This window comes from Buteo buteo, chromosome 12 (genome assembly GCF_964188355.1).
Source record: "Buteo buteo chromosome 12, bButBut1.hap1.1, whole genome shotgun sequence".
In the NCBI taxonomy this organism is placed as follows: Eukaryota; Metazoa; Chordata; class Aves; order Accipitriformes; family Accipitridae; genus Buteo; species Buteo buteo.
Window position 1 is genome coordinate 16264409 of NC_134182.1, and position 25152 is coordinate 16289560.

Below are 25152 nucleotides of genomic sequence, written 5' to 3' on the forward strand. Positions count from 1 at the left end.
CATAAAAGCAAGAACGCGCCATCTGAAATTATCTCCCTGTGTAAAATGACTGAAAAGAGCTGTTTGCTATTTCAGAGTGCTTAAGTTCTCTAAGGCGTATTTAAAAATGGCCTTGCTTAGTTTCATTAGCCACCACTTCACTGCTACTTTTCTTTCAAACTCAATTCCATAATACAGAACTTAAGGAATCTCCTTTGATATCCAGCGTCAGCTTTTGTTACAATAAACATTAGATAAACGTATAATTAAACATTGCTAGTAGTTACAGAAATGTTTGGGTCACATTACACATACTGATTCTGACATTTGTAACCTGCAGTTCTAGATAGGTTGTGGCTTATATTTGTGTTCTTTAATAATTTAGTCCACTGTCTACATCTTATCAGATTTTTAATAGTTTTTCCTCAAAGTTCTTTTCCATTTTCAGCCTTATGTATACCAAGATACCAAGTTACATACTGGGCATTGCTACTTCGTAGAAAAAGGCATTATCACCTCTTTTTTTGGTATGAGATGTGATACAGTGTCTATCTATACTTGTGTTCACACATCTCTATTATTTTCTTGCTGCTAGAAAGCACCATTCTGTTCATTTACTATCTGCTGTCATCTTTAAGTTCTCACTACAGCATTATTTTTTTGCTCTATTATTTCTATTAAACAATTTCAGGGTGGGTGTGGTTTTTTTCCCCTATCTACTTTCCTTCAAGCATATTGGTTGTATTTTTAGATGGTGGATCTCTTTTTTTTGTTATTAAATTTCAAAAAATGAATGTGAGCTTACACATGGGAAAGAACAAGACAACTTGTTTCACTGCAGCAAGAATAATTCCACTGATTCTTTACTGCAGAAATTGCTTACTATCTTCTTATGTATTTTAAGAATTTCTAAATCACTGACTTTTGTAGGTATGCACACAATAGTGACGTTCCCACTTGACAATGCAAACTCAGAGACTAAGTACCAGGTTACAACAACATGTTTGCAAGTCCACGGTATCATCATACAGCCATACAAAAGTTTAGGTATCCAATGCCTTTGCAGATAGAAGAAGAAAGGTTCTCTAGAGAATCGCAAAGAAAGCCAAAATTGAGGGTTCCTTCATCGGTTTTCTTCCCAAGTTCTTTACATGACTTCCAGCAGTAACTACTAGCCAAAGCATAGTCAATCTCTATAGTAGGAGTCCAAATTAAGGCAACCTCTGATCTTGCCAAAGACCAAAAGAGATATGAAAACTTAAGTTTCTCTCAACAGTCAGGTATTGCTTCACTTTTGGGAGCTAAGTCTAAATGTAAATATACTTCCAACACCTCTTATAATTGTGTTAGTGAGGTGAAATTTTCCATGGAGTAACAGAAACCATGTTTTTTCAGCAGACAGCATCCACATAGAGAAGTATGACACTGATTTCAATTTACTTATTTTTGGCAACACTGTACTTCAAGTAAGTCACAAAGGACCAAACTAAAACATTGCCAGACTTTTAAAATATCATGGAACTTTCAAGCATCTGAAAACCTGGGAGAAGATAAACTTGGGAAGTAGTCTAGCAGGAACAGAGTCTAAGGAGTTAATAAAAACTGAATATTGTTTTCACAAAGGCTTTTTGAAAAAGACTTGAGACATTTTTATAGCCAGAAACAATTAGGGAATACTTGTTTCAGCATTTCTTCCAAACTGGAATGTGACTGTGTATTTAAGATAAAATTGCGATATGAAGAGTCTGCTAAAAGCACTTTTTTTTTGTTTGTGCATTTTGTTTGTCACCCAGTGTCACACTAACAACTCTGCATCTCATTCTAAAGCACATTATACTGTGAGATAAGATGAAAAAGACAGTTTTTTGTTTCCCCAAGGGGGAAGTACTTCTGTTAAAAGCATCTTTTTACAATACTATGCTTTCTGAATTACCAATAACGCAAACCAAAGAATTAGATACTGTACTCTAAAATTTAATATTTGTTCAATTCTTATTCATATCCTGTAGACATCCCCATGTGTAACAGGGGAAAGTATGCTAAATGCTTAAACCTACTTAAGAATCCCAAAGATAGAGCATTTCTGTCCTTCAATCAGTATGCTGTCAGGTCAGGCTCTCACATTCAGCAATATAAGTTCTCCTGCAGTTTTTATTATTGTAACAAAACTCATGTTTGGTTTATCAGGTAGATAATAAGAAGTTGGCTTGAAAAAAGGATTGGGTTTGCCGTCTAAAAGAGCTACAATAACATAACCTTACTTTTAAATTCTTCTCTTAGATTTCAGTTACTTCAAAAGTAAACTCTGTAAAATGTAATGAGCAGCAAAAAGAACCAGCGGAAGACAGAAAGAATGTGAAGAGTTAAAAAGATAATTAAACACCCTCTCATCTTTCTAAGCAAAGGTAGACTTTAAATTTGTAGAACTGTACCACAATTAAGTAAGAAAGGAGGTTTTAAAAAAAAGTCTTTCTGAAGGAAAAATTGTTTACAACAAAGTGAGACATGCTGCAAGGTCTTCATTTACTTTCAAGAGCCTGCTGACTCTCATAGCAATGTTTTAATAAAGCTTTGTACACTAGGTTTGCAATAAAGCTAGAGGAGCATTTATTGAACAACTAACCTTTAAGATTCTTCTGTTTCTGGAACCCAACTAGCAGTGGCCAGAAATAGTGAGGTCTGAGTGGCAAGCCTTCCTCTTTCATCATCTTCATCACATCAATGGCCAAGGCTGAAAACATTCACAAGATAATTAAACAGTAACCAAGTACTTTAAATAAGCATATGTAAAATAACTAAATAAGCAGAGTACCTGATTTGTTGGCCTCCAAAGCACAACGCAAAATAAACTGTAACGGTGCTGAGTGCATTTTTGCTTCTTTTAACTCAGTACAAAATTGCTTCAGCTTGTTCACAGGCTGCAAAGAATTTTAAAAATTAATTTAATATTTTTACAATTTCTCAAACTGTTAAGCATGTTAAGATTCTTCTAATGGTTAGGAAATGGCTATTACACATGGCAAACATGACTCTTGTGATTTTTTAATTTACTATGGAAATTGATACAGAATATTAAAATCCTTCTTTTATTCTTTAAGAACCATGCAAAAAAAACCCCTACAATTTTTCGTCTTCACAGTTGTATTAAACTAAATAAATATACTGTTATTAGTACATTAAGAAAAAAGTATTACTATATTGCATACCATATCTTTATTTACACAATGTTGCAAGAAGAAGCTACCCTGGTCCATATTATCACGTGATAAATGATTAAAAGACTTCAAAATATGGAAACTTATATCTTCGAAGCCATGAGTTATCAGAGTCAAACACAGGTTCATTGCATCTAGCAAGTGAAAAACAAAGAACAACAAAATTTAAAAGGTGCATATATTTATTTTCACATTAAACCAATAAAATTAGTGAAAGCTAGGAAAGTAAATGTTTTACAAGTATCATTAGCATACTTTTAAACATGATTAATCAATCAAATTTGAGACTACCTTCTTCATAATTATTTACATTTATCAATGAAAATCACTTTTCCCATTAGAAGACCATGGCGAAAATTACAGAAGCATCACCACTGCAGCATGACAGAAGAATGCTAAATAAGAGAAACACATTTCTAGACACATCAAAAAACAAAGTTGATGAAGTATAATTAACAGTTATCAATTGCATTATGCATACTGGGATCCAAAAGTGACTTTAACTGTAGATAAAGAAAACTGTATTAGGTGTTTAGTCTCCCTTTTTACGATAATAATAAAGAGCTGTCACAACAGGAATTACAACAGTGTTGTCTGAAGAAACAGCTCCACACTTACTGCTTTCGTATAAAGTTTTAACGAATTTTAGAAGTTAAAAAAAATGATATATTAATTCTTGTATGTAAATGATTAAAATTGGTTTATATGTAAATTTTGTAAAATGTGATCTAAAGCAGCACAAATGAATCCACAAACTAATGGCAAAAATAGTATTTTCCCTAGGTATTCAAGAGAAAACTACAAAATTAACTATTTTTGATAACATTAGTTATTGTTGGGAGAAAAAAAAAAAAAGGAAAAAAGAAAGTGCTTTCCCTCTCTACCTCAAGTAGCAAAACACTGCTGTAGTAACCAAGGACATACCTGGAATTAATTCCCCTTCAAATCTTATGCGTTCTTTAATATCTTCGATGTACTGAGGATATCCAGCCTTGGCAAGGCTAAAAATCACCTGCATCAAAATCCTATCCATAAGGTACCCTTCAGTCTTCTCAACCTCTTCCAGAGTCTGTAAACCAGAATAAATTTAATTATAAAAAACTCCAAAGTGACTCAAACCAGGATACATTAAAATTAAAAAAAAAAAAAAAAAAAAAAAAAATCACAAAGACCTGGGGTTTTTTTCCTTTTTTAAAACCATGCATTTAGATACATAGAATATGGTACAGAGCATACCCAAGATCTATAAAGAGGGCCTCAAACACCTTTAGACTGTAAAAAGAAAAAAGGGACAGATAAAAGGGATATAATAGATAGTTTAATATCTAATAATATATGAAAACACCAGAGGTATTCCCATGGTGAGATGACTTTCAAAAGAAATTACTTTGAAAAAGGGAGAACTATTAATCAACCTTTTTGTTAGTATTTGGAAGAAGGTTGTTTGATGAAGATTTGTTTAATTTGTAAGTCACAGAACAATATTATGTTTCCCACATCCTCTTCCTTGATTTGGTCCTCTCCATCTGATACTACTTAAACTCAAACCAATTTTCTTTTCTCATTCCTTTCTGAATACTTCTGTGATTTAAAAAAAGTAAGAGAGAATACTTGAAAAAGATCAGCTACACAAAGGGCTGTAAGGCAGCATTATCTTATCCGCACTTCATGAATACCTAAGTTGTTGGTGTGAACTCTCAAAAAAAAAAAATTCAGTTTTACTGGAAAGATTCTGTGGCTTCAATGGGAGCCAAAGAATGGCTCAATGGGAGAAAGATAATCAAGGTTTACTTTTTATTTATTTGTATAAATAAATATATAACTATCTCATGCATTATTTGTCTCTTTAATAAAACCCTGAATTATTAAATCACTCACTGGCAAACTTATCTTCTCAGAGTGAAAGGCAACTATCAAAAGACAAGTATTTTTCATAGAGTATGAGGCTGCTTTCAGTTAACCAGCTATTCAGGTAAAAAAAAAATTTATTTAATTGCTGCAGACTAGGAGGAAACAAGTTATAAAATTCAGTATTATTCCTCCTGCCTGGATAGAAAGCACTCCAAAGTTAAATTGAACGAAAGATAAACAAGTTGTATTTAAACTCAAACTTGCAATACCTTTTTGATGCTATCAGCATCACCCTTTTCAGCATACACATTCAGCAGTGATAAATAGGTGTCTGGACCCGGTTCAACACCTGCCATCCTCATCACTGAAAGGATATTTTCTGCACTCTTCATATCTCTAAAAGAATTCAAATGGAAGACTCTTGGTAGATTTAATCATAATGATGTTTATTGTGACTTCCATATTTCCTCATTAAATTAATTAGAATTGGAAACAAAGACTGCAACAAGCATTGAGAAACTTATTTTAAGTAAGCAAATCCTGAAAGGTGAAAGTGCAAATCTTCTAATTATTGTATTACTTAACATACTCTTTCAACACCTGAAAAAGTTCAAAACTAAGAGCAGCAAATTTCTTTTTCAAACAGTAAAAAGTACAGTAATTTACCTTGAACTTCAACATTTTTAGACACAAGAAAAATCTACTTCCTTTGTTAAACAGCCCTGTTTTGCTTCAAAAATGTATAAAGACAGTCTTCTATACATTTTTATTCAAAATCATCACACTATTCTGCAGCATGTAATTTTTCTGTACAGTATCACTTTATATTGTAGTAAAACAAAAAGAAAACGGTATTAAACATTACCCTGATCTTGCATGACCTTTCACAAGGCTACTGAATACTGCCTCAGTGATGGGGAGATCTTTGGTCTTCATAAATCCAAGAATCTTACTGCAAAATACAAGACAATGAATGATGAGATTTTTTTTCTTTTGAAAAGATAAACTACTGAGCTATTGCTGCGCTGCTGGACAAGTAATATATCATCAAAACCAAATCCTGATGTTGCTGAGCAATTACATTTGGGGATGCTGCATAACATGCTCATAATTTGCTAATTTTCATTTTTTCAGATTAATTGTATTTGTCACTTTGAAATATGCAGACACAAGGTTGTGGCTGGGATTTTTAATTTTTATCTTCCTATAACTTATTTCTCATGCCCAACAATCACACTGTTGCAACTTAACCTTACTAAAATTAAAATGTTAAACAGATATCCAGCAAGCCCTGAGTAACAACAACAATAAAAAAAACCAGAATTAGTCCTATTTGCTCCTTAGCCCACTTTGTTCTCAAATGCCTTTCCCAGTAGCCATTTTCTTACATAGGCAGTAAGCCTTCATAACCTCACATTTTTTCACATTGGCTCTAGAACAAGTTATTTTCTGAGCAACTTGAATACAATTTGATTTGAACGCACTGGTCTATCACTTATTTTTATTTTGCTTGTACAGGTTCCAGCTGTCTCTAAGAAACTGCTCTTCAGTGCTTGGTTAAAATATAGTTAAAGTTCCTCTTTGCTTTGCTCAATTTATAGAATTACACTGAAATGAGTTTTAATATTAATGGTAAGGATTATTAGAAACAAGGTTTGTGGAAATCCCTTTAAACATAAATGCAAAAGAATACCTTGCTCCTTCAATGTCACCCTCATTGCAATAAGCAGCAATCAACCTCTGGTATGTAACCTACAGAAAACAAAAGGGGAAGTTAACAATTTCCATCCAATAGATGGATACTACTATTAAGAATGAAGATATCATAAAAGGGTACCTACTCGATTGGGCTGCACATTAGCTTCCTCCATTTTAGCCAAGAATTCTGTCGGAGAAAATTTGTGCTCATTCTGAAGGTAGACTTTAAGTAAAGCATTATAATGGCTTGTATCATACACAGCACCTAAGAAAATATTTCCACTGGTCAGTGAACGTAGATTCTCCAAATTCAACATGATTTTATGGCTCTCTCAGGTAATTAATTTCACATCAATTTTATTCTGTGTGAACTTTATGGACTGCTTCCTTTTATCTACCTTTGAAATATCAGACATCTATTTAACAGCACACATTTATAAAAGGCTAAAACATAGCAAGAGCACAGTAACATCAATGCTCGTGTGCACGCTATTCCACAGCATCTACAGCTGTATTTATTTTAGAGATTCAGCAATATTACTATCAAGAAGCAGTTTGGCTATGCAACATGTATAGATAAATAACTTTAAAAAATCATCTGCTAAAACAGCTGGCAGCACTAGGAATACTCAGCCCACCAGATAAAGGTAACATCTAACAGAAAAGTAAAATACATTCTTACAATAATCAAAATCAAGCAAAAGTCCAATTTAAGCATCTTACAAAAAAAAAAAACTCTTTAGATTTATTAACACCCCTAGATGTCAGTATAACTCCCAGAATAGGAAATAGGTCTCTCACCTGAATAATAAAACCTAATGTTTATTCAGTAATGAATATTTGCTGTTATAACCTAACATTTAAACACTATTAAAATACATTCAGTCTTCTATTACAAAGAAAGTAACTAAAGCACATAGCTGTTCTTGCAAGAGGGACTAGCAAAAACAACCTACCCAGTTCTTTCATCTTGTCCCATATCATATGGGCTAGTTGTGTTCTTTCAGGTGACAGTACCTCTGGTAAAAGAGCACCACAACTTCTCAACAAAAGCAAGGTCTGGTTACTTCCTGGACACCCTGCAAGTAGAACACAACGACAAATTTCTTTATAAATAATTATGCAATAATTATGCATTTAATATTAGAAAAAAGAGTCAAGACTGACCCACTGAATTTAAGCATTTTGTGTAAAATAGAATCTTCTCCAAGACTGAAGATTCTTACTGAACGGGATACCCAAATGATTAAGCAATGACACTATTATGCGCTATCATGAAAAAGATTCACAGTAAAACATGCCATTCAGTACAATAACGACCTCAGTGGAGCAGAAATTTTTACAAGTACAACACAAAATACTAAACTCAGATGATCTCGTACTTTAAATTTCCCAATCCAAGATCCATAGATCCTAACAGGGACATAGCTTTCTGGTAAATTTCTAAAATGGCAAAATACTTCATACCAATTCCATACTACTCCAAAACTATTCAGAGACATTCCACATTTAAATTTCCATTTCTGCCCATGCTCAATATAAAATAAATGAGATAATTTACATCTAGAGAATAGTGAAGGAAACTGTAAGAACGTCTACCTTCTCTGACTTCTGCACTAACCCCAGAATGTCAAAAAAGTAACTATATACTCATCTCTCTTGAACTTCACTACTAGTCCTAAGGCAAAGGAAGGCAGAGCTGCAGCATCTATCACAGATTACCCAATAAACTGAAGACATACATTTTTTTCAGTCACATCTTTATATGCAAACCCAGCAATTTCTAATAAAAAGGAGAGTTTATTTAGAAAGCACCATACTGTAAAGAAAAAAAAAAAGGCAAACAAAAGTTGTCTATTCCCTTATCACAGAGAAAGGTATACTTCATAAGTAATTTCATCCAACAAGGAGCAAGATAAATGCTCACATACAACATAAATGATGAAAACAAATCTGTAAGGTTTTCTCAGACATACGTGCAGACTTGAAAGACTAAGACCTCCAAAATGACTTGAAGTCTAAAGCATCACTAATGCTTTTTAAGTTACTTCCAAATCATCATGCCAGTATTCCAAAGTTGTGTGCAACCCAGCATAGAGGCAGCTGTTGCCAGTAAAGATATCTCCAGATGTGATGATCACTGTAAGTGTAATTTTTAATTATATAGAGCTGTAGAAACAGCTATACAGCTGTAAAATAACAGCAAAATAAAGTAAAAAAAAAAAAACAAAACCAAAAAAAACCCTCAACAGCAGAAAGCTATATGCTGTCTCGAATTAGATCTTCAGGTACCAAAAAGGACCAGCAAATCTAGGATACCACGTGACTATTGTAAACTATGTTTCAAGAGCACATTCTACACCAGAAAAGTTTCTTACACAGAGTAAACTCATCTGGGAAGAGACACAGGTAGTAGTGGGGGAAAAAATAAGCAATATTGAGAAAAGAAGAGGAATAAGTTAAAACATTGAGATGGCATAGGTACAAACTGCAAATGGGGATTTCAACTTCTGGAGACATAATAGAGTGGTGAGATAAGTCATACTCTACTAACTGTTAAATCCCTGCACACAATTCGTTCATGCAATAAAAACACCAACATCTCCAGTTTCACAGTGCCAGTGGTACACTAGTGACTGAATACCTTGAAAGGCAAAAGAAACAGGAAAAGGTCTGGCAGTATGAGTATGGAAATATGCAGGACGAGATCTAGAGCAAGAACCTTCTTTGGGCATTTTTTGTGTTGTAATTAGAAATGGAAGAACAATACAAACACAGACAAATCTTTTTAGGAAATCAACAATAACTAACCTCCCACACGTTTGCTAAATTAGTTTTCAACATTATTAATAAAAAAAGGACTGAATTTTTCATATGGATATATTTGTCATTTATTTTAATACCATCCTAGTTAAATCTCTTGTGAACTTCTATGCTTTTTTTTTTTTAAATATACTTACACAGCCAAAGGAAACCACTATAAGCAATTAATTTTTTTGTTAATATGACTTCCTAAAACCTGTAACTAAAGATCATGAAGAACTGTGATTTGCAGATAAGCTTAGAGACATAAAATCTTGCCAACCCACACTCGCAAATTATAAGTTTATACCCAAAAAAGACAAAGCAGTCAGAATCAGAAAGAATATCACAAGCAAAAAGAAAAAACTAAGTTCAACAGAAAGAGAGCACGAATTGAAGACTCAGCTTATAAACAGTAAAACACAAAACTTGCAAAAGCACAATCCCAGGCATACAAGCCATTAACAGTCCAGAACAATACATAGCAAAGTTTAAAACAAAACAACACATGCTGTCATTGATAATTATTGGCAGCAGTACTTAGTGAGTATATTTAGCAAATATCTCCATTGATTCATCCTAACTAGTACCAAACCTCATCAATTGTGGTAGCTGGTTTGCAAAATATTAATATAGTCTGGCTATTTTTAGCCAAAGGGGTATTGAATCTGTCAGAATGAACAATGCCTCAGCTGTTTATTTTTGTTGTATCAAAAAAAAAATACAGCTTTCTTGTACTGAATAACCACAGCTACCTAGGAATGCGGAAACTTGGGGATCACCTCCACATTTCCCTGTATAGTTCCATTTTAAAACAAATAACCTCTTAAGGACAGCATGGTTTATTACAGACATTTTCAAAATACAGTGTAAAACAGATAGACATGATCCCTGTTCAGAGTGCACAATACAGTTATATGAGGAAGGTGTAACATTACCAGATTAAAAATCCACAATAAGCAAGGCAATATGATAAGATTTCTTAAAAGTACACTGAATTTTTACAAGACTTTTCAAATTCCCAAAGACAAAAAACCTGGAAAAGTAAACGTGTGCATTCAAAGCAAAATAACATCCTACAGCCTTTAAAGTCTGTTCATCAACATATGCAGCAGATTAAACAACGAAGACAAAATATAAACCAGAACTCTTTCAGTTAATTTCTTTGGTTTGATGAATCATTATATTGCAGCTCTAAATTTAGCTTTTATTTTGTTTTAATTGGAACTCACCTGTCTTGCATATTTCATGGAAGATTTTTAGTAGAAGGACCTTAGGGATGCGGCCAGTTTTTCTGACAGAGTTATCCAGTTTATTTAATGCCCAGTCAAACTGCCAGGTCCGTCTGGTTTGAATTTCTGAAATTGGTTCTTCTTTAACACTTCCCTCCTGTTGAGGTGCAACTGTAAGGAACCGTATTTGGTACATAATGTTTCTGCTTGAATAAAAACAAACAAACAAATAGCGTTTACACTTCTGTAAGTCATTTTGCAACTACACTAGTCACACAATGTCAAAAAGATAAAATGCACTTCTTGCTGATGAAGTTTCTCAAACACATCCATGTTGATATAAACAAACAAATTCCAGTCATTCATTTCTGTGTCTTTCTACTTAAAAAGATATAGTCATGTATATTTTCTCACAGTGACAACTATTACTCTGAGATTTTCAGTTGGACTCACCTCATGAGTTAAATGGTTCACATACTGCTCCCGCAAAAATAAGAATTTTGAAATCATCCAAGTGCTATGAAAGTCTATTGTCCCATTACGGCTTCTCACAAAAGCTCTCACATGCTTTTGAAAAATCACTCCAAGAACAGTCACAGACATCTCTTCCAGAACACAGCAAATCAAGGCAGCAAATAATACCTTTCTTTTCAATTAAAATACACAAAAACTAACGAGAGGCCAGTGTTTTAGACAATGGCTTAAAGAACAATGGGATCATTCCCCATTCTGCAGAATTTACATTAATGAGCATGAAGCATCCATTCTGCAATGTAAAGCAAACATCAACACTGGATTTGTTTAAATATTTATTTTCTCAAAATAAAGTGTGACAACCAGAAACATAATGAGAAAGTGTTCTTATTCCTAGCAAAACAACAACAGCTTGCCAATTTTCTTTTTTTTTTTTTTTAAAAGAACAAGTTGATGTACATAAGAAAAAGAAAATAGTATTTGTGCCGTAATGGAATTGTGAACAGCCTGTGCAGGTAAAATTATCATTACACACAAGCATTTTTGGAAGTCTCTTCTCAATTGTACTTATAACTGCATAAAATAGACTATCGTCCTCCAGAATCCTATACGAAGGAAGTAATACATGCTGGATGGCAAAAAGAAGATTCAGCAACTTCTGAAACTGCCGTCCCTCATATCTGGCTCTGTAGACACCTCTTCAGCTAAATTTCCGTAAGGTCCCTACACTAGTTTAAAAAAACCTAGTTGTACTCCCTGCTGTTAACAGATGTTCCAGGAATCCCATGCAGTAACAGCTGCACGTTTTGTTGAAATGGCAGCCTAGAAGTGAGGAGTACTGGCATTCTCTACAAAGTTATTTTCCACACCTGGAGCTTTTCCACAGGTATGTCTGTCTGCTTGATGGTTTCTCACCAACCAGTGCTAGTTTAAGGCCCTAGGAGAGGAAACCTAGTGGAGGAGAAAAAGCTTGCTGGCAATTCAGTGTTTCAGCAGTATTGGCAGCAAGCTGCTAGACGGCAGAAAAATCATCAGTGGGGCGCATGCATATCAGTGTGGTGGAAAACAGACTGGTGGTTTACCATCTGGTTGCCTCTTGTGAGTAGGAAGTAGCCCAAAGAGCACCTTTTTCCTTGCTGTTTGAAATCCTGATTTAATAACTGAGCAGGCCATAAGTTCTAGGAGTAAAATTCTTTAAATAAAACCAGCCTGAAGCAGAATATCTTTCCTAATAGAGCTGTGAAAAGTTTAGAAGATGTTTTCTTTTTGAAGGCATTAAAAAAATCCTTTAATAATGGGGAACCTCACTACCATTTGGCATTATCTTTTACAAGCAGGCAAGTTTTACACTGTCCAATCTCCTCAAGTTTCCTCCTGAAGAATGTTCCAGATGCCAGCAAATTATCTGCATTTCGACTAGGGAAAGGACAAGGAAGAACGAATTGGAAAAGAGGAAAAAAAGACTGCCAAAAAAGGAGAGATCCCCTCCTTCGGTCTGAGTTCTACCTCCTTCTAGATGCAAGTTCCCACTGATTCCTTTGGGCTAGCTCTCATTTTATTCAGACCCCTCTGTGAGCTTATTTAACTCACTAACCTGGCACAATACTAATTCAGCCACTTCTACAAAAAAAATACAATTACTGTTCCATCAAGTTAGAGTGGAAAGGGCTCACACAGTGTCCAAAACCCAACAGAATGAACCAGAAAAAAAGAAATGGAGTAGGAATAGATGGCTAGAATCAGAGGAACTAGGGAGAAAAAGAAGAAACTGAAACACCACTTTCGGTGGTAAGGGGCTCATCAGATTAACGCTATCAAACTTTTTTTTTTGTTACTAGTAATGCCATCTCTCACTAGAAGTATTTCCCCAGGTGTCATTTTCCGATTCTTTCTTTCCTTTTCCAATTCTCCTACCTCATCATATAACCAGAGACAGGGTACTTTCCCTAAAACAGGAATCATTAGACTAATTAAAATCCAGTAGTACAAGGTAAGAATAACAGTAAGATACTAAATCTTAAGTCCTCTTGGTGTAAAAACCAAATGAGATGTCTACAATTTAGATAACTTCAATACTTAACTATGAGATAACCACTGGATAGCTATAAGAATCAAACAGTAAAGATTGCAAGATATTTGTTTTATCTTAACAATATAGATAAAGAAAGAAAATGGTACCATCCACTCTTATATAGCCATTAAAAAAAGCTACTTGAAAGGTTTTCAGAGTACTTCAAGTCAGGTTGGAAAAATTCTTTGGAAGCAAGCAGCAACACAGGGCTTACTGTCTTTGTGACACAGAAATTTATACTTTGATTTCCCTTAACAATCAAAGCACAAGTGGACAAAACTCCTGTGCTTCAAATTAAAATTGAAATGTCTCTTTCTATAAAAATCTGCTATTGTTTTATAGTATCTTGCAAATTATTGAACTATATCTTATGCCACATAGCACACTTGTAATCATAAACTAATTGGTATCTACAGTTCTTAAGTCCTGAGCTGTTTTAAGAAAGCCATCTTTCTAAGATTCTCCATGTGTCAAAAGTCACAAACATTTTAAAGTACTTGCATAGCTCCATCAGATTAAGTATGAAGATAAAACCAGTATGTGCATGCTCAAATATGCTGGTTAACAGCATGAGAGGACTCTATACTTACATTTGTTCCTAAGCTCTCCCTGCTTAGCGTTTAGCATGATGCTGTTTATAAGTTTAGAATATTATACTATATCAATTGCTACAGTTGTACACTGTAAAATATTATACTCTTATATGAAGTGTTATTTTCATACACTAACTTAACCTTCTGAAAGATCAGCAGAATTGGGCATTTCCAATTACACACACACACACAGATATTATCAAATATGGTACTTGGGAGAAAAAAAAATGCTAAGAGCTCACTATTCTAAAATATGAAAGATTAAGCAGACCAGAAAAACAACTTTCAAAGAAACGCAAACTTAAATTAAGTAACACAGGATCAGGTTTGATTTCAGGCAATCATGTGAAGACAGAAGAATGCAGTAGACTACATACTTACTGAAAATTTATACTAATGACAAAACCTCCCCAAGAAACAGAAAAAGAAGCTAACAAAATAAGCAGTTATCCACGCATCAGGAATCTTCAACAACCTTGTGCGATTCTTCTTTAATTTTTAGAAGTTGAGAAAGCACACACAATTAAGGGGAATAAAAAAAACCAAGGATAAAATCAAGAAGGCCATGTTAACCATTTTAGTCACACAAGTCACATAAAAAGGCAGCAAGAAAGGCTTCTAAATATAAGGAAGATGATTTTAGAAAATACACACACCTCTTAAAATGGAAAAAAATTACAGATCATACACTGTTTAGCTTTCAAAAAAATGTTAATTGCAACCATACTATGCAAATTGTAACCATTTTGCCATGACTAAATTTTAACAAGGACATGTGGGTATAGGTAAGAATAGGGAAGAATGAGCTAAATAATTTCTGGAAACATTAAGATATGTTATATTTAAGACACATTAATGGGCCTTACTCAACCTCCAGTCCTTTGGAATTACCTTGAAAAACTCATGAAATTCTGAGAAAAACAGCAGCATAATCAATAAAATATACAGATTGATGTATAGGCTTTTGGCACCATGTTACCTGTCGATCTCATAAGCAAAACAATGTACTTTTAGTTATAAAAATATGGGTGCAGTAATTGTTTAAAAAAAAATTTAAAAATATGTAAGATGTGCTGATCAGGGTTTGTTGCAAAATTGGGAACATATTTTGTAGGATTATAAATTAAGCTATCTCCTGACCCAACTGGGAAGAGACTGGTACAACCCATGTCCATTCAATAATTTCATTAATTTGGATGACAGAAGAGTTAATAAACTTATAAAATTTGTAGACAACACCACAACGGTGGCAAACTCTTAGAAGAAGAGCCTCAGACTTCAGAGTCATCTTCACTACTTGACATAATGGTCTGAAATCAAGAAAAAGGAAATTCAATACAGACCAAAGAAAGTTCTAAGTTTTGGACAAAAAACAAAGGCAGAAATGTAAGATGGTGTACAATTGGCTAGACAACAGTCCAACCAAAAAAAGTACTGAAAATGAGCCACTGATAAACATGAAACACCACATAGCAAAAAAGAAAACAATTCTTCAACTCCTAACAAAAGCAACATAGATAGAGAGAATTATTCTGCTTGTCATGGTGTGTTTACTCAGGAAAACACAAGTTTAAAAGACCCATCTACCCCATCCCACTCTCCAAATAAAGAAGCAACTGTGCCCAATCCATCAGACATCACACTGGTAATATTAATTGTTCTAATATTAATTATAATTAAATATTAGAACAGGATACCTTGACAGTCAAATCTTCTCATTTTGAAGCTTATAAAATAAGATTAGGAGAGGGGGAAAAAAAATATCTATCGCACATGACCTTGGCATTGCTGATCCTACCTCAGTGCTAGATGTTAAGAGTATATAATCTTATGATGTAACCATATTTTTCCAATTATTTTAACTAACTTTGTTCAGAATTAAATGCTATGCTACACAGCAAAATGCATGACAATTCTCCAAGGATTGCAACAGGTGCCAAGTATTTACTTTCATAAATTACCGTTAAATGGTACTTTAAGATTTTCTCCATGTGAAACATTATACTTGCAAGCATGTGAAGCTGCACAATAAACTTCAGATCTGTTTGGATTAGCAACCTGATTCCTTCCCAACACATGCAATTTCTCTTTACTATGCTTCAGAACTCTGTTTCTTTGTACCTACCCAGAGAAGCTCAAAAGGACACATTAAGCCCTATAAAGTGATCTCTCTCCTACTCCCACAATCACAAGATTAGAAGTAGCCTTCCAGTATTTGAGCCTTTACATAACTGTACCTTTGCACCATTTTCAGCTTTGTCTCTACAACTGTGAGGATTAAAAATTCAGACCTTGCCTACACAGGAGAAAATAACCAATTATATGTTTGTAATCCCAACACAGAACCACTCACCATTTAGCCATAACTTTTCATCTCCAATTTAGCTTACAAAGTCTGGAAAGTAGATGAAGCTAAACTCATAAAAAACTCATGCTGAGATGAAGTGTGCATGGGGAAATTTATACTAAATTAACTAGTAAAATATTTCTATGTTTGCAAGAGTTTATGAGAATCCCAGTACCATACTCACATGTATTTACATGGTTTCCATATATCTAGAGCAGACTAAAGGTGGTGCCTTTGATTCCCTAAAGGAACAAATCTCACTCACCAGTCTGAGTAAAAAGTGTCCCATCTTTCCCAAAACTCAAAAAGTAGGTGGTTTCAGTGATCTCCCTGGTAGCAGCAGAGAGTTTACTTTCTGTAAAACTTGACCAATTCCAAACATTCAAAAAAGGATTACAGAACTACCATATGGATATTTGTCTCCCTTTATCAGAGCCACACTAATGTAGTTGCTACACTTTTTCTAAGAAAAGTACCGAATATTTCATTACGTTCTTTCTAAACTAAACAGGCAAAAGGTGTAGGAAATAGTTTTCAAAATACAAGCCATACTCGAAGTAGAATAATAGTAAACTTACGAGTTAAAATTCACTACTGTACATAAAAGCACTACAGACCTAACAGTCATTAAATTTACTAAATGTAAGGCTAAAGATACCACCTGAGATCCCAGCATGATTTACATGACTGCTAAACAGTATTTCCCCCAACTTAGCTATGGTCACATACAAAAAAAAAAAGCCACAATGTTCAGGCCACTGTATCCTTGTTCCAATGAGATACAGTAGGATCCTACAAGAATAGAGAAAATGTTATGCTTTTTATGTAGACTGAGAATATCTACTTAGATATTCTTGGAAAATATCGAAAAACTTTGCCTAAGTGATTCACAAGAAGCAAAGCAGAAAAACCTTGCTTTGTGCCATTTCTTAGGAAGTCTCTACACATTTTATGTCCATCAGTAAAACACATACACAACAACAACAGTGCAGCTTGTGAAACTTTACTATGACAGAACATTGTTTCAGTATTACCAAAAGCAAGTCTACTCAATGCCTCCTCTGCATTTAAAGCCCATTAATTCTATCATTTTGCTAATATAAAGTAATTAAGCACTGAATTCTAGATTTTTGTCCACTGGTGATGGACTGCTGACTATGACAATCGACAGCCAAAAGCAACTTGTTTGCAGCCAATTAAAAAAAAAGTACCATGCATTAAACCATGAATCATTTGGGGTTTTTAATTTATGGCTTACCCAAAGCTCAAATCAAATCCCTCGGATCCGAAACAGGACTCTTTAAAAGGGTATTCTCCCTCCCTTCTCACCCACTTGCTTCAGTCTTGTACAAACTCACCACAACGTACGAAAAGTCAACTGTCTTTACAAAGACAACTTGAAAAGCACTGTACATGGTACCCTCTTATCAACTTCCTCAGCAATCACTCCTCTGAACAGAACACATCAAAACTGGTATTTAAACTCACTGGAATCTCAAACTATAGAAGTGACAGCAAGGCCAAAGATGACTTGCAAGACTTGCAAATAGAGATTTCACTTGATTTTCCTGCTTAGCTATACTTTTATGATCTATGCATTAAGAGCCTAATTGTTCTCCTTTTCTCTGAGGACAGATAGGGTGTCGACATCAGGGTGAGTATCCTAGCACTTGTACATCTGAAAGCGCAGCTCAACAATACAGCTGAATTGATCTAATATCACACAGTCATCATGCAGGGTTCCCTCTTCTTTTGCCCGTGGTACAACCCTTCTAGACTTCATCAGTTCCTTACCTGATCCAATAAAACCTGGCCATCTGCCAGAAAACTTTTTCCTCACAGTCTAGCAAATTAAATCAGCCCAGTAACGGGTCCACGGAGCACCCTGATTTAGAGCAGGACAAGCTGGCCAGCAACGGGAAGGTGGTCAGTGTGGGAAAAATGGAGCTGATACCATTCCTCCCAACACTAGCTTTACCACAGCTGCAAGCTGTAACATCAAATCATAACACAGTCACCTAGATGTCGTGGTTTAACCCCAGCCAGCAACTAAGCACCACGCAGCCGCTCACTCATTCCCCCCCATCCAGTGGGATGGGGGAGAAAATCAGGAAAAGTAGTAAAACTCGTGGGTTGAGATAAGAACGGTTTAATAGAACAGAAAAGAAGAAACTAATAATGATAATGATAACAATAATAAAATGACAACAGCAATAATAAAAGGATTGGAATGTACAAATGATGCGCAGGGCAATCGCTCACCACCCACCAACTGACAGCCAGCCAGTCCCCAAGCGGCGATTCCCCCCCACCACTTCCCAGTTCCTAAACTAGATGGAACGTCCCATGGTATGGAATACACTGTTGGCCAGTCTGGGTCAGGTGCCCTGGCTGGGCATGAGAAGCTGAAAAAATCCTTGACTTTAGCCTAAACACTACTGAGCAACAACTGAAAACATCAGTGTTATCAACATTCTTCACATACTGAACTCAAAACATAGCACTGTACCAGCTACTAGGAAGACAGTTAACTCTATCCCAGCTGAAACCAGGACACTAGAGTATGTAGAAAAAAGTCCCCAAAAGATATTCTGATAATTCAAAATCTACTCTGAACGCTTGTCAACTGAGAGGTTTGTTACAGCATTCTTGACAGTCAGCTACTAGCAGCAAATTTAACCATCGCTTCCCTTAGTGAAGCTTCTATGAACAAAGTTCCAGTAAATAATTTGTGCCACATAAATCAGTGCAGTGCTAAAGCGTGCTGTTGTAGATCTGAAATTTGTTGTATTGGTCTGTCATAGCTTATTTATCTTGTTATCATTGCATGGCATGAGAGTGATGACATACAGCTCAGCATATTTCACATTTCATACTAGAGGCAGAGAAGTGAAATAGTAAATTTGCCTTAGATCTAATTTGCTACTCAACCACCCAATGCAACTGGACATCCATCTACTGTCCTAACCCATTTTCAGAAGAAGTTTAGATTAAACTGACACAAAATTAAATGGGAAACACTCCCACAGTATATTCCATTGGCTCAACTACAGTGCAGCAACACGCAGCAGAGCAACAGGAACCATCGGTCACTGCAGGGACACTATCTTATTCTAGCATATCCACTCTGCCCAACTGTGATCAAAGTCATCACTCTACTGCAGATGTACTTGAAAGTACTGACACATAATTTGAAGCCTTATTTGCATGAAGAGCCACTTCTCTGTCCAGCATGTATCATACTGTCTCTGAGCAGAAAAGCAACATACTCTGAGAGCCTCTAAAATTACACAGGCATAACAAGTAGCCCAACCATCATTTCTGTACTCTACAGTTTGGCAGTGGTAGTTAGGACTTCCTTGGAAAAACTGAAGCAATATAATGCTTTGATAAAATCTCTGCTTGAATGTGAATGGTTGTTGTTTCGTAGCTCTAAAGAAATGAACAGATTTGCAACTTTTCTGTGAAAGTCTCAAATCTGCCTCTAAACTGACTGTATTCTAAAGCAACTGTATCAAGCACTTAGAAACATATAGTCATTTACCCAGTTCTCTTGCGAAATGCTGGATTATTCCTTGTTATTTATTTACTCTTAAAACTGTGGGGCTTTTTCCCCACTATTACAACTAGAACTTCTTCAACAGTCTCTAGAATTTGCTGCAGTGTACTGCATTTCACTCTCAAAATACCATCTCGAGACCTGAACAGCAAGTACAGCAAGTCTAAATGATGTCCATATGTCATTCTAGTTTTTCAAGAGAGCTCCATTTCCAGAAGGTAAAACTTAGGTAGAAAAAAAACCCCAATGAATAGTTACTTAAGGTAAAAAATGAACTAAGAGTATATGCTTATATGTGCAATTTCAGTTCATAAATGTTAGCTCTGCTTTACACTTTGGTCCTAGAGCATCACTTGCGCGCTAGGATGCCTAAATCCATATACTAAAGTGAGAGTAAGACAAAGATTTTAGATGAAAAATTATCTTAGGAATGAAATTACTGGACAGAAAGAATGCACAAAGTTAGGTGTGCTGCTCAGTCTTACTCCAATATAAGTCACAGTTTAGACTGAAACCTAAAAGCTATGAAATAAATACCACTGTTTCCTATGAATGTGTTCTCTACCAAGCACCCTTCTCACAGTTAACTAAACCTAGCCTGTGAATTACTAAACTATCCCACATATGACCCCATTTATACTTGAAAATATAGAAGAATATAATTTGTTGCAAGAAAAAAGTATCATTGGGGGGGGGGGATCAACCTAAAATCCAAACCCCAGCTGTTGGAGCCAAATTATCATCACACAAAGCACTTTTCAAGTTCTTTCCAGAAACGCAGTTCTAAAAAAAAAAAAAAAAAAAAAAAAAGTGCTGTTAGTCCTTCGTCAAGTCATACATGAAGTTCTGTGAACATTACATCTTGCAACAAACTAATTTAGGAAATTAAGCTAATTTAGGAAATTAAGAGGAAAACAAAAATCAGCTGAATTACCACAACATAGAAAAGTTTATTCATGATCTGCCACTAACTATATGTGTGGTTCTGTTACCAACATACAGCAAATGTCTTCCCAGCTCCTGGTCCTTCCTGCACAGGTCTGCTGCATCCTTCGCATCAACTTCATCATTTAACAGTCTGTTACACTTCAACCACTAAAACCAGCAGAAAACTACAAACTTTTTTAGGTAAGATCTCTGTCAGGCTACTGCATAAAATCAGCTCACAATAGGTTCGATAAGCACTAAAGCTAGTGCAGGTAGCAATAACCTCCTTATTTTGCTGGTGAGACTTCCCTCTAGCAGTTCTCTTGCCGACTCTCATCTGTTCCCATCCTTTCTCCTGAACCAGCTCTGGAACTCAACAAGTCCTCTGCTGAACATACTTATTTATCTAGAATGGCAGAACACTGTTCTGGTTTTCTACCAGGCATTAAGTTACATTGACTTAAGTGGGACCACCAGAGCTATAACAAGGCACAAGCCCCTTCCCACCAACTCGCACTGCATCCTCACTAGGTTTGGCAAACACTGGAAGAAATACAGCAAACATTCACATCCTTGGAGTAAACAGATCTAAACTTCTATTTAGCTAGGCATTTATATTTAAAATTATTTTTAATTATTTTAATTGTTTAATTTTATACAAATTTTTAGTTAACAATCATTATTATAATCACAGCAAGTCACTTCACATAAATGAAAGCTAAGCATCTCAACTCATTCCCAACTCCCTGTTTTAAGGCTTAGAAACTGGACATGGTGGAAACCAAAAATCTAACCCCATCAAGGCTCAGAAATCATAAACAAACCTTTCTGTCATTCGCAGACCATTTGAGAATTTGTTGACAATGAAGTAAGCCCTAATATTAAAAAAGTTTGCACAGATCTTCATGTAGTTTTAACAGCATACTTGCTATCCAAAATACAAAAAATAAATACCAAACTCTTTGACATAGCTATCGTCTGCACAAGGTGTCTCCTTCTTAGGACAAGTAATTAAGGAAAAAACTCATGGAAGCAACTAGTTTGCCTATATAACAGAATGCTAACATCGCCCTGGTGATTTATTAGAAAAAAAGCGTGGGCAAAAAACCATGAAATATCATATGTTTCTACAAACAGGGATTCTGACCTGTTTGTTCATGTATTCAGGGCTGAACCTTTTGCACTTCTGCATCCAAGAAGCACGTGCTCAAGACAAAACACGTCCCAAATGTGGAGCTGCAGTGCACCACCACTGGAGAGAAAGCTCATTCTCCCAAAACTAACGTTCTTTTCATTTAAAAAAAAAAAAAAAAAACTCGTGTTAAGGAAGGGCTGCGTCTCCAGATTTCCTGCAGGGGACCAACCACATGTGAGCATGGTCAAAACAGCGACAGGGACGCACACAGGTGGGGCGAGTTTTCCACCCTACCTGCGTGATGGAAAAGAGGGAACCATAGCAAAGGAGTTAAGGTATTCCTCTGGATAACAGACTCAGAGCAGTCTGACGGGCACGGGGAAGAAGCCCAGATTCTAACTGTGCGGCTACCCGCGCTCCAGCGCTGCTTATCTCCGCCGGGTGTCCCCCTCGACTCCCCCTCTGCACCGCTTGTCCCACGACAGCGGTACCCTCCAGAGGACAGCGCCCTTTGCTCTTCACAGAGAGGAGCGCACTCTGCTTTCGTTTGAGCCCGACCGCGGGAAGTGGCGCTGCGGAAGGAGCGGGCCGCCCTCGCCGGAGGGAAGCGTGGCTCGCCCGCGGCCTTCGACCCTGACCTAACCCTGCCGCGCACATGCGGCAAGAGGCTGCCGGGCCGAGCCGAGCCAGGCCGGGCCGCGGGGCTCCCGCCGGCAGCCCCGGGGTGGGGGTGGGGCGGCGGCGCAGCAGGGGCTAACGGCCGCGGGCGCGCGAAGCGGCCTCGCCGGCGGTGCCCTTGGGCACGGGGACTGCCGCCTCAGCCGGCCCCGCCCCGCCTCCCGCCGCCTCGCCATCGGCGAGCGCCGGGCAGCCCCGCGGCGCAGCGTCTCACCTGGCGGGGACCGCGGGCGGGCGGAGGAGGGGCAGGAGGCGCGGACAGAGCGCCCGGAGGCGCCCGGCGGAGCTCAGCAGCGCAGCCATGACCGCCGGACGCGGAGCAGCACGTGAGCCCGACGCCGCGCTACGGCGCACGCGCACCAGGGGGAGAGGGGGCGGGAGGCTCCGGAGCTCCTCCTCCGCCGGCCCACGTGACGGGAGGAACCATTCGCCGCGGGGGGGGGGGGGCGCCGGCCCCGCTATCGGAACGGTCCCGCTCAGGCACCGGCGTGCTTCTAATTCCCACCCCACGCCACTAGTGGGACATTCCACGCAAGGCGGGCGGTGCAGCCCCAACCCCGGGTTGGGTCGGTCGGCAACCAACCCGGAATTGCTCCGGCGGAAGGCGGCCAGGAGGGCGCTGTGAGCTGTTGGGGCAGGGCGGAAAGCGCGCGGGCTCGGCGCGTCTCGCCGCGCTCCTGGAGGCGGAAGGGAGCAGGGGGGAAGCACCGACTTTCCCAGCAGCTTCTCCCGGGAGTTGGGCACCGCTTTGCGCGCTCCTCCGCGCGATTCCGGCTGGCCCGGCGGGGTCTCGCGGGCGGGTGGCGCCCGCCCTTGCCCGCGGGAGGAAGTCACGTGGGCGACGGGGCGCGCGCGGGCGCGCGGCGCTGTCCTCCGCGGCGAGCCGCCGCGGGGCGCGCGCCCCGGCCAGCCGGGCCCCGCTGCGCCACCCCTCTCCCGGGGCTGAGCGGCGAGGGAAGGGGCGGCCCGCGACTCCGGGGGCTCCGCCCCCCGGAGGCTCCGCCCCCCCCGAGCCCGGCGGCGGCGGTCCGGGGAGGGGAAGGCGGTTCCCGGCGGCTCCCGCTCGCTCAGGGTTTGAGGCGGGACCGAGCTGCCGCTCGCCGCCTGTGGGTGGTCAGACGGCACGAGAAACGCGGCAGGTGGCGTGGAAATACGACACGCACAAAAAACCCCTCGGCCTGCTCCTGTCGATAATAAGAAAAACTCCGTCTCCGGCGTGCCGCTAGTGGGCTGGCACGTGTCGCTCCAAGAAAGCAGTACTTGCGTCCTCGGGCGGGGGAAGCCCCTGGTGGCAGCCCTGGGCTGCGGGGGCGGGGCTCCGAAATCTTGTCACCCCCTACTTCCTTCTGGGAACAAAATGGGAGCGGGGGGCAGAGGGAAGGACCTTGGTTAAAAAACTCTCTTAACAGTAAATCTCTGCCTGAGCTTGGTTGTGTCTACTAAGATGCTCTCCGCATTGATGTTTCATTTTAGCATGCAAGTTAAGCTGGTTCCTGTGACATAAAACATTAACTTAGATAAGTATTTACAAGTTAAGTGCATGTTTTCTTACAAAAACTGTGGAATTGTTTTCCCTGTAGATTGCAAATACTTGCTCCGGGGGACAGATCGATTTTTATCAAATCAACTACAATCAGCCATTTCTGATCACACTTTACTTGGAAAGACTTGTAAAGTCTCCTCATCAAAATGCGACGGGCCCGGTTTTAAGAAGTTACAAACACCCATTTTTGTTATCTGTAAGAACGTCCTGGATGTTCGACACTTGTCAAGCTGTAAGGCATGAGTTATGGCTAGTGAGCCAGTATTTGTAAGTTTACTGCTTGGCCTGATTCACTCTGCCCTGGGAATTTACTCCTACTGTTAATAATTCCCAGGAGACTATCCCTGGGGATAATAATTAAGCAGTGGCAGGTTATGTTCCAGGGCTCTGGAGCTGTGTCTCTAGTATTGAATTTCTATTCTCTACAACAGTTTCAGACCATGCCAGACAACTACCTGGCATAGTTTGAGGAATTTGCATCAGTCATCTTGGGCCTGTTGTCAGTAGGTGGTTTGGTGGTAGCCATGCTGTGCTGGAGGGTGGGAGGATTTAAAAGTAAGGACTCTGGCCAAACCCTCCTGGTCAGCTTGAAGACCACAGAATGGTTCAGGCTGTTTAAGGTAATAGATCAGCATTGCCTACATGCATGCTACCTCTGCTGGAACTTGTAATTTCTGATAAGGTTTCTGCTAATTTCATTGAGAGTTTATCATAAACACTTCTTAATAATTTTTAAAACTGAAATGAAGTGTGACATGGAAATTGCCAAAGCAAGACTTAAAATAACATGCAGTAATTAGAGTTTTCTTTGCTCACTCTCCTGTCTTTCAAATAAAACCCCGCATGTATGAAACAGCTAAAAAAAGTAGCTCATGCCACATTTGGCTTGGGAAAATTTGGAAATCCAAAGTTAAAGTTACACTATACATGCATCCCCAGAATCGGAGCAGTAAAAACTTCCAGAGTGAATTATCCAAGTTGTGTCAAAGGCATTTGCGTTTGCAACAGTGGAGGAAATGTAGGAGGACATGCAGAAGAGAATCAGCGT

General features: G+C 38.2%; 1 protein-coding gene across 2 annotated transcripts in view; it reads right to left on the minus strand.

Moving 5' to 3' along the window:
* LRPPRC (leucine rich pentatricopeptide repeat containing) overlaps nucleotides 1-22886 on the minus strand; it is a 94174-nt gene extending 71288 nt beyond the window's left edge. The window contains exons 1-11 of one of the 2 annotated variants that reach the window (XM_075042821.1): nucleotides 22776-22886; nucleotides 10778-10980; nucleotides 7700-7822; nucleotides 6887-7008; nucleotides 6739-6797; nucleotides 5911-5997; nucleotides 5315-5441; nucleotides 4119-4263; nucleotides 3186-3328; nucleotides 2792-2897; nucleotides 2603-2710 (exon numbers count right to left, since the gene is read on the minus strand). In XM_075042821.1, the coding sequence (XP_074898922.1) occupies nucleotides 2603-2710; nucleotides 2792-2897; nucleotides 3186-3328; nucleotides 4119-4263; nucleotides 5315-5441; nucleotides 5911-5997; nucleotides 6739-6797; nucleotides 6887-7008; nucleotides 7700-7822; nucleotides 10778-10980; nucleotides 22776-22864 (1312 nt within the window). In that variant the 5' untranslated portion in view covers nucleotides 22865-22886. The remainder of the gene's footprint in view (nucleotides 1-2602; nucleotides 2711-2791; nucleotides 2898-3185; nucleotides 3329-4118; nucleotides 4264-5314; nucleotides 5442-5910; nucleotides 5998-6738; nucleotides 6798-6886; nucleotides 7009-7699; nucleotides 7823-10777; nucleotides 10981-22775) is intronic. The other variant, XM_075042822.1, reaches the window with a different exon arrangement.
* Between the last annotated feature and the right edge of the window lie 2266 nt (nucleotides 22887-25152).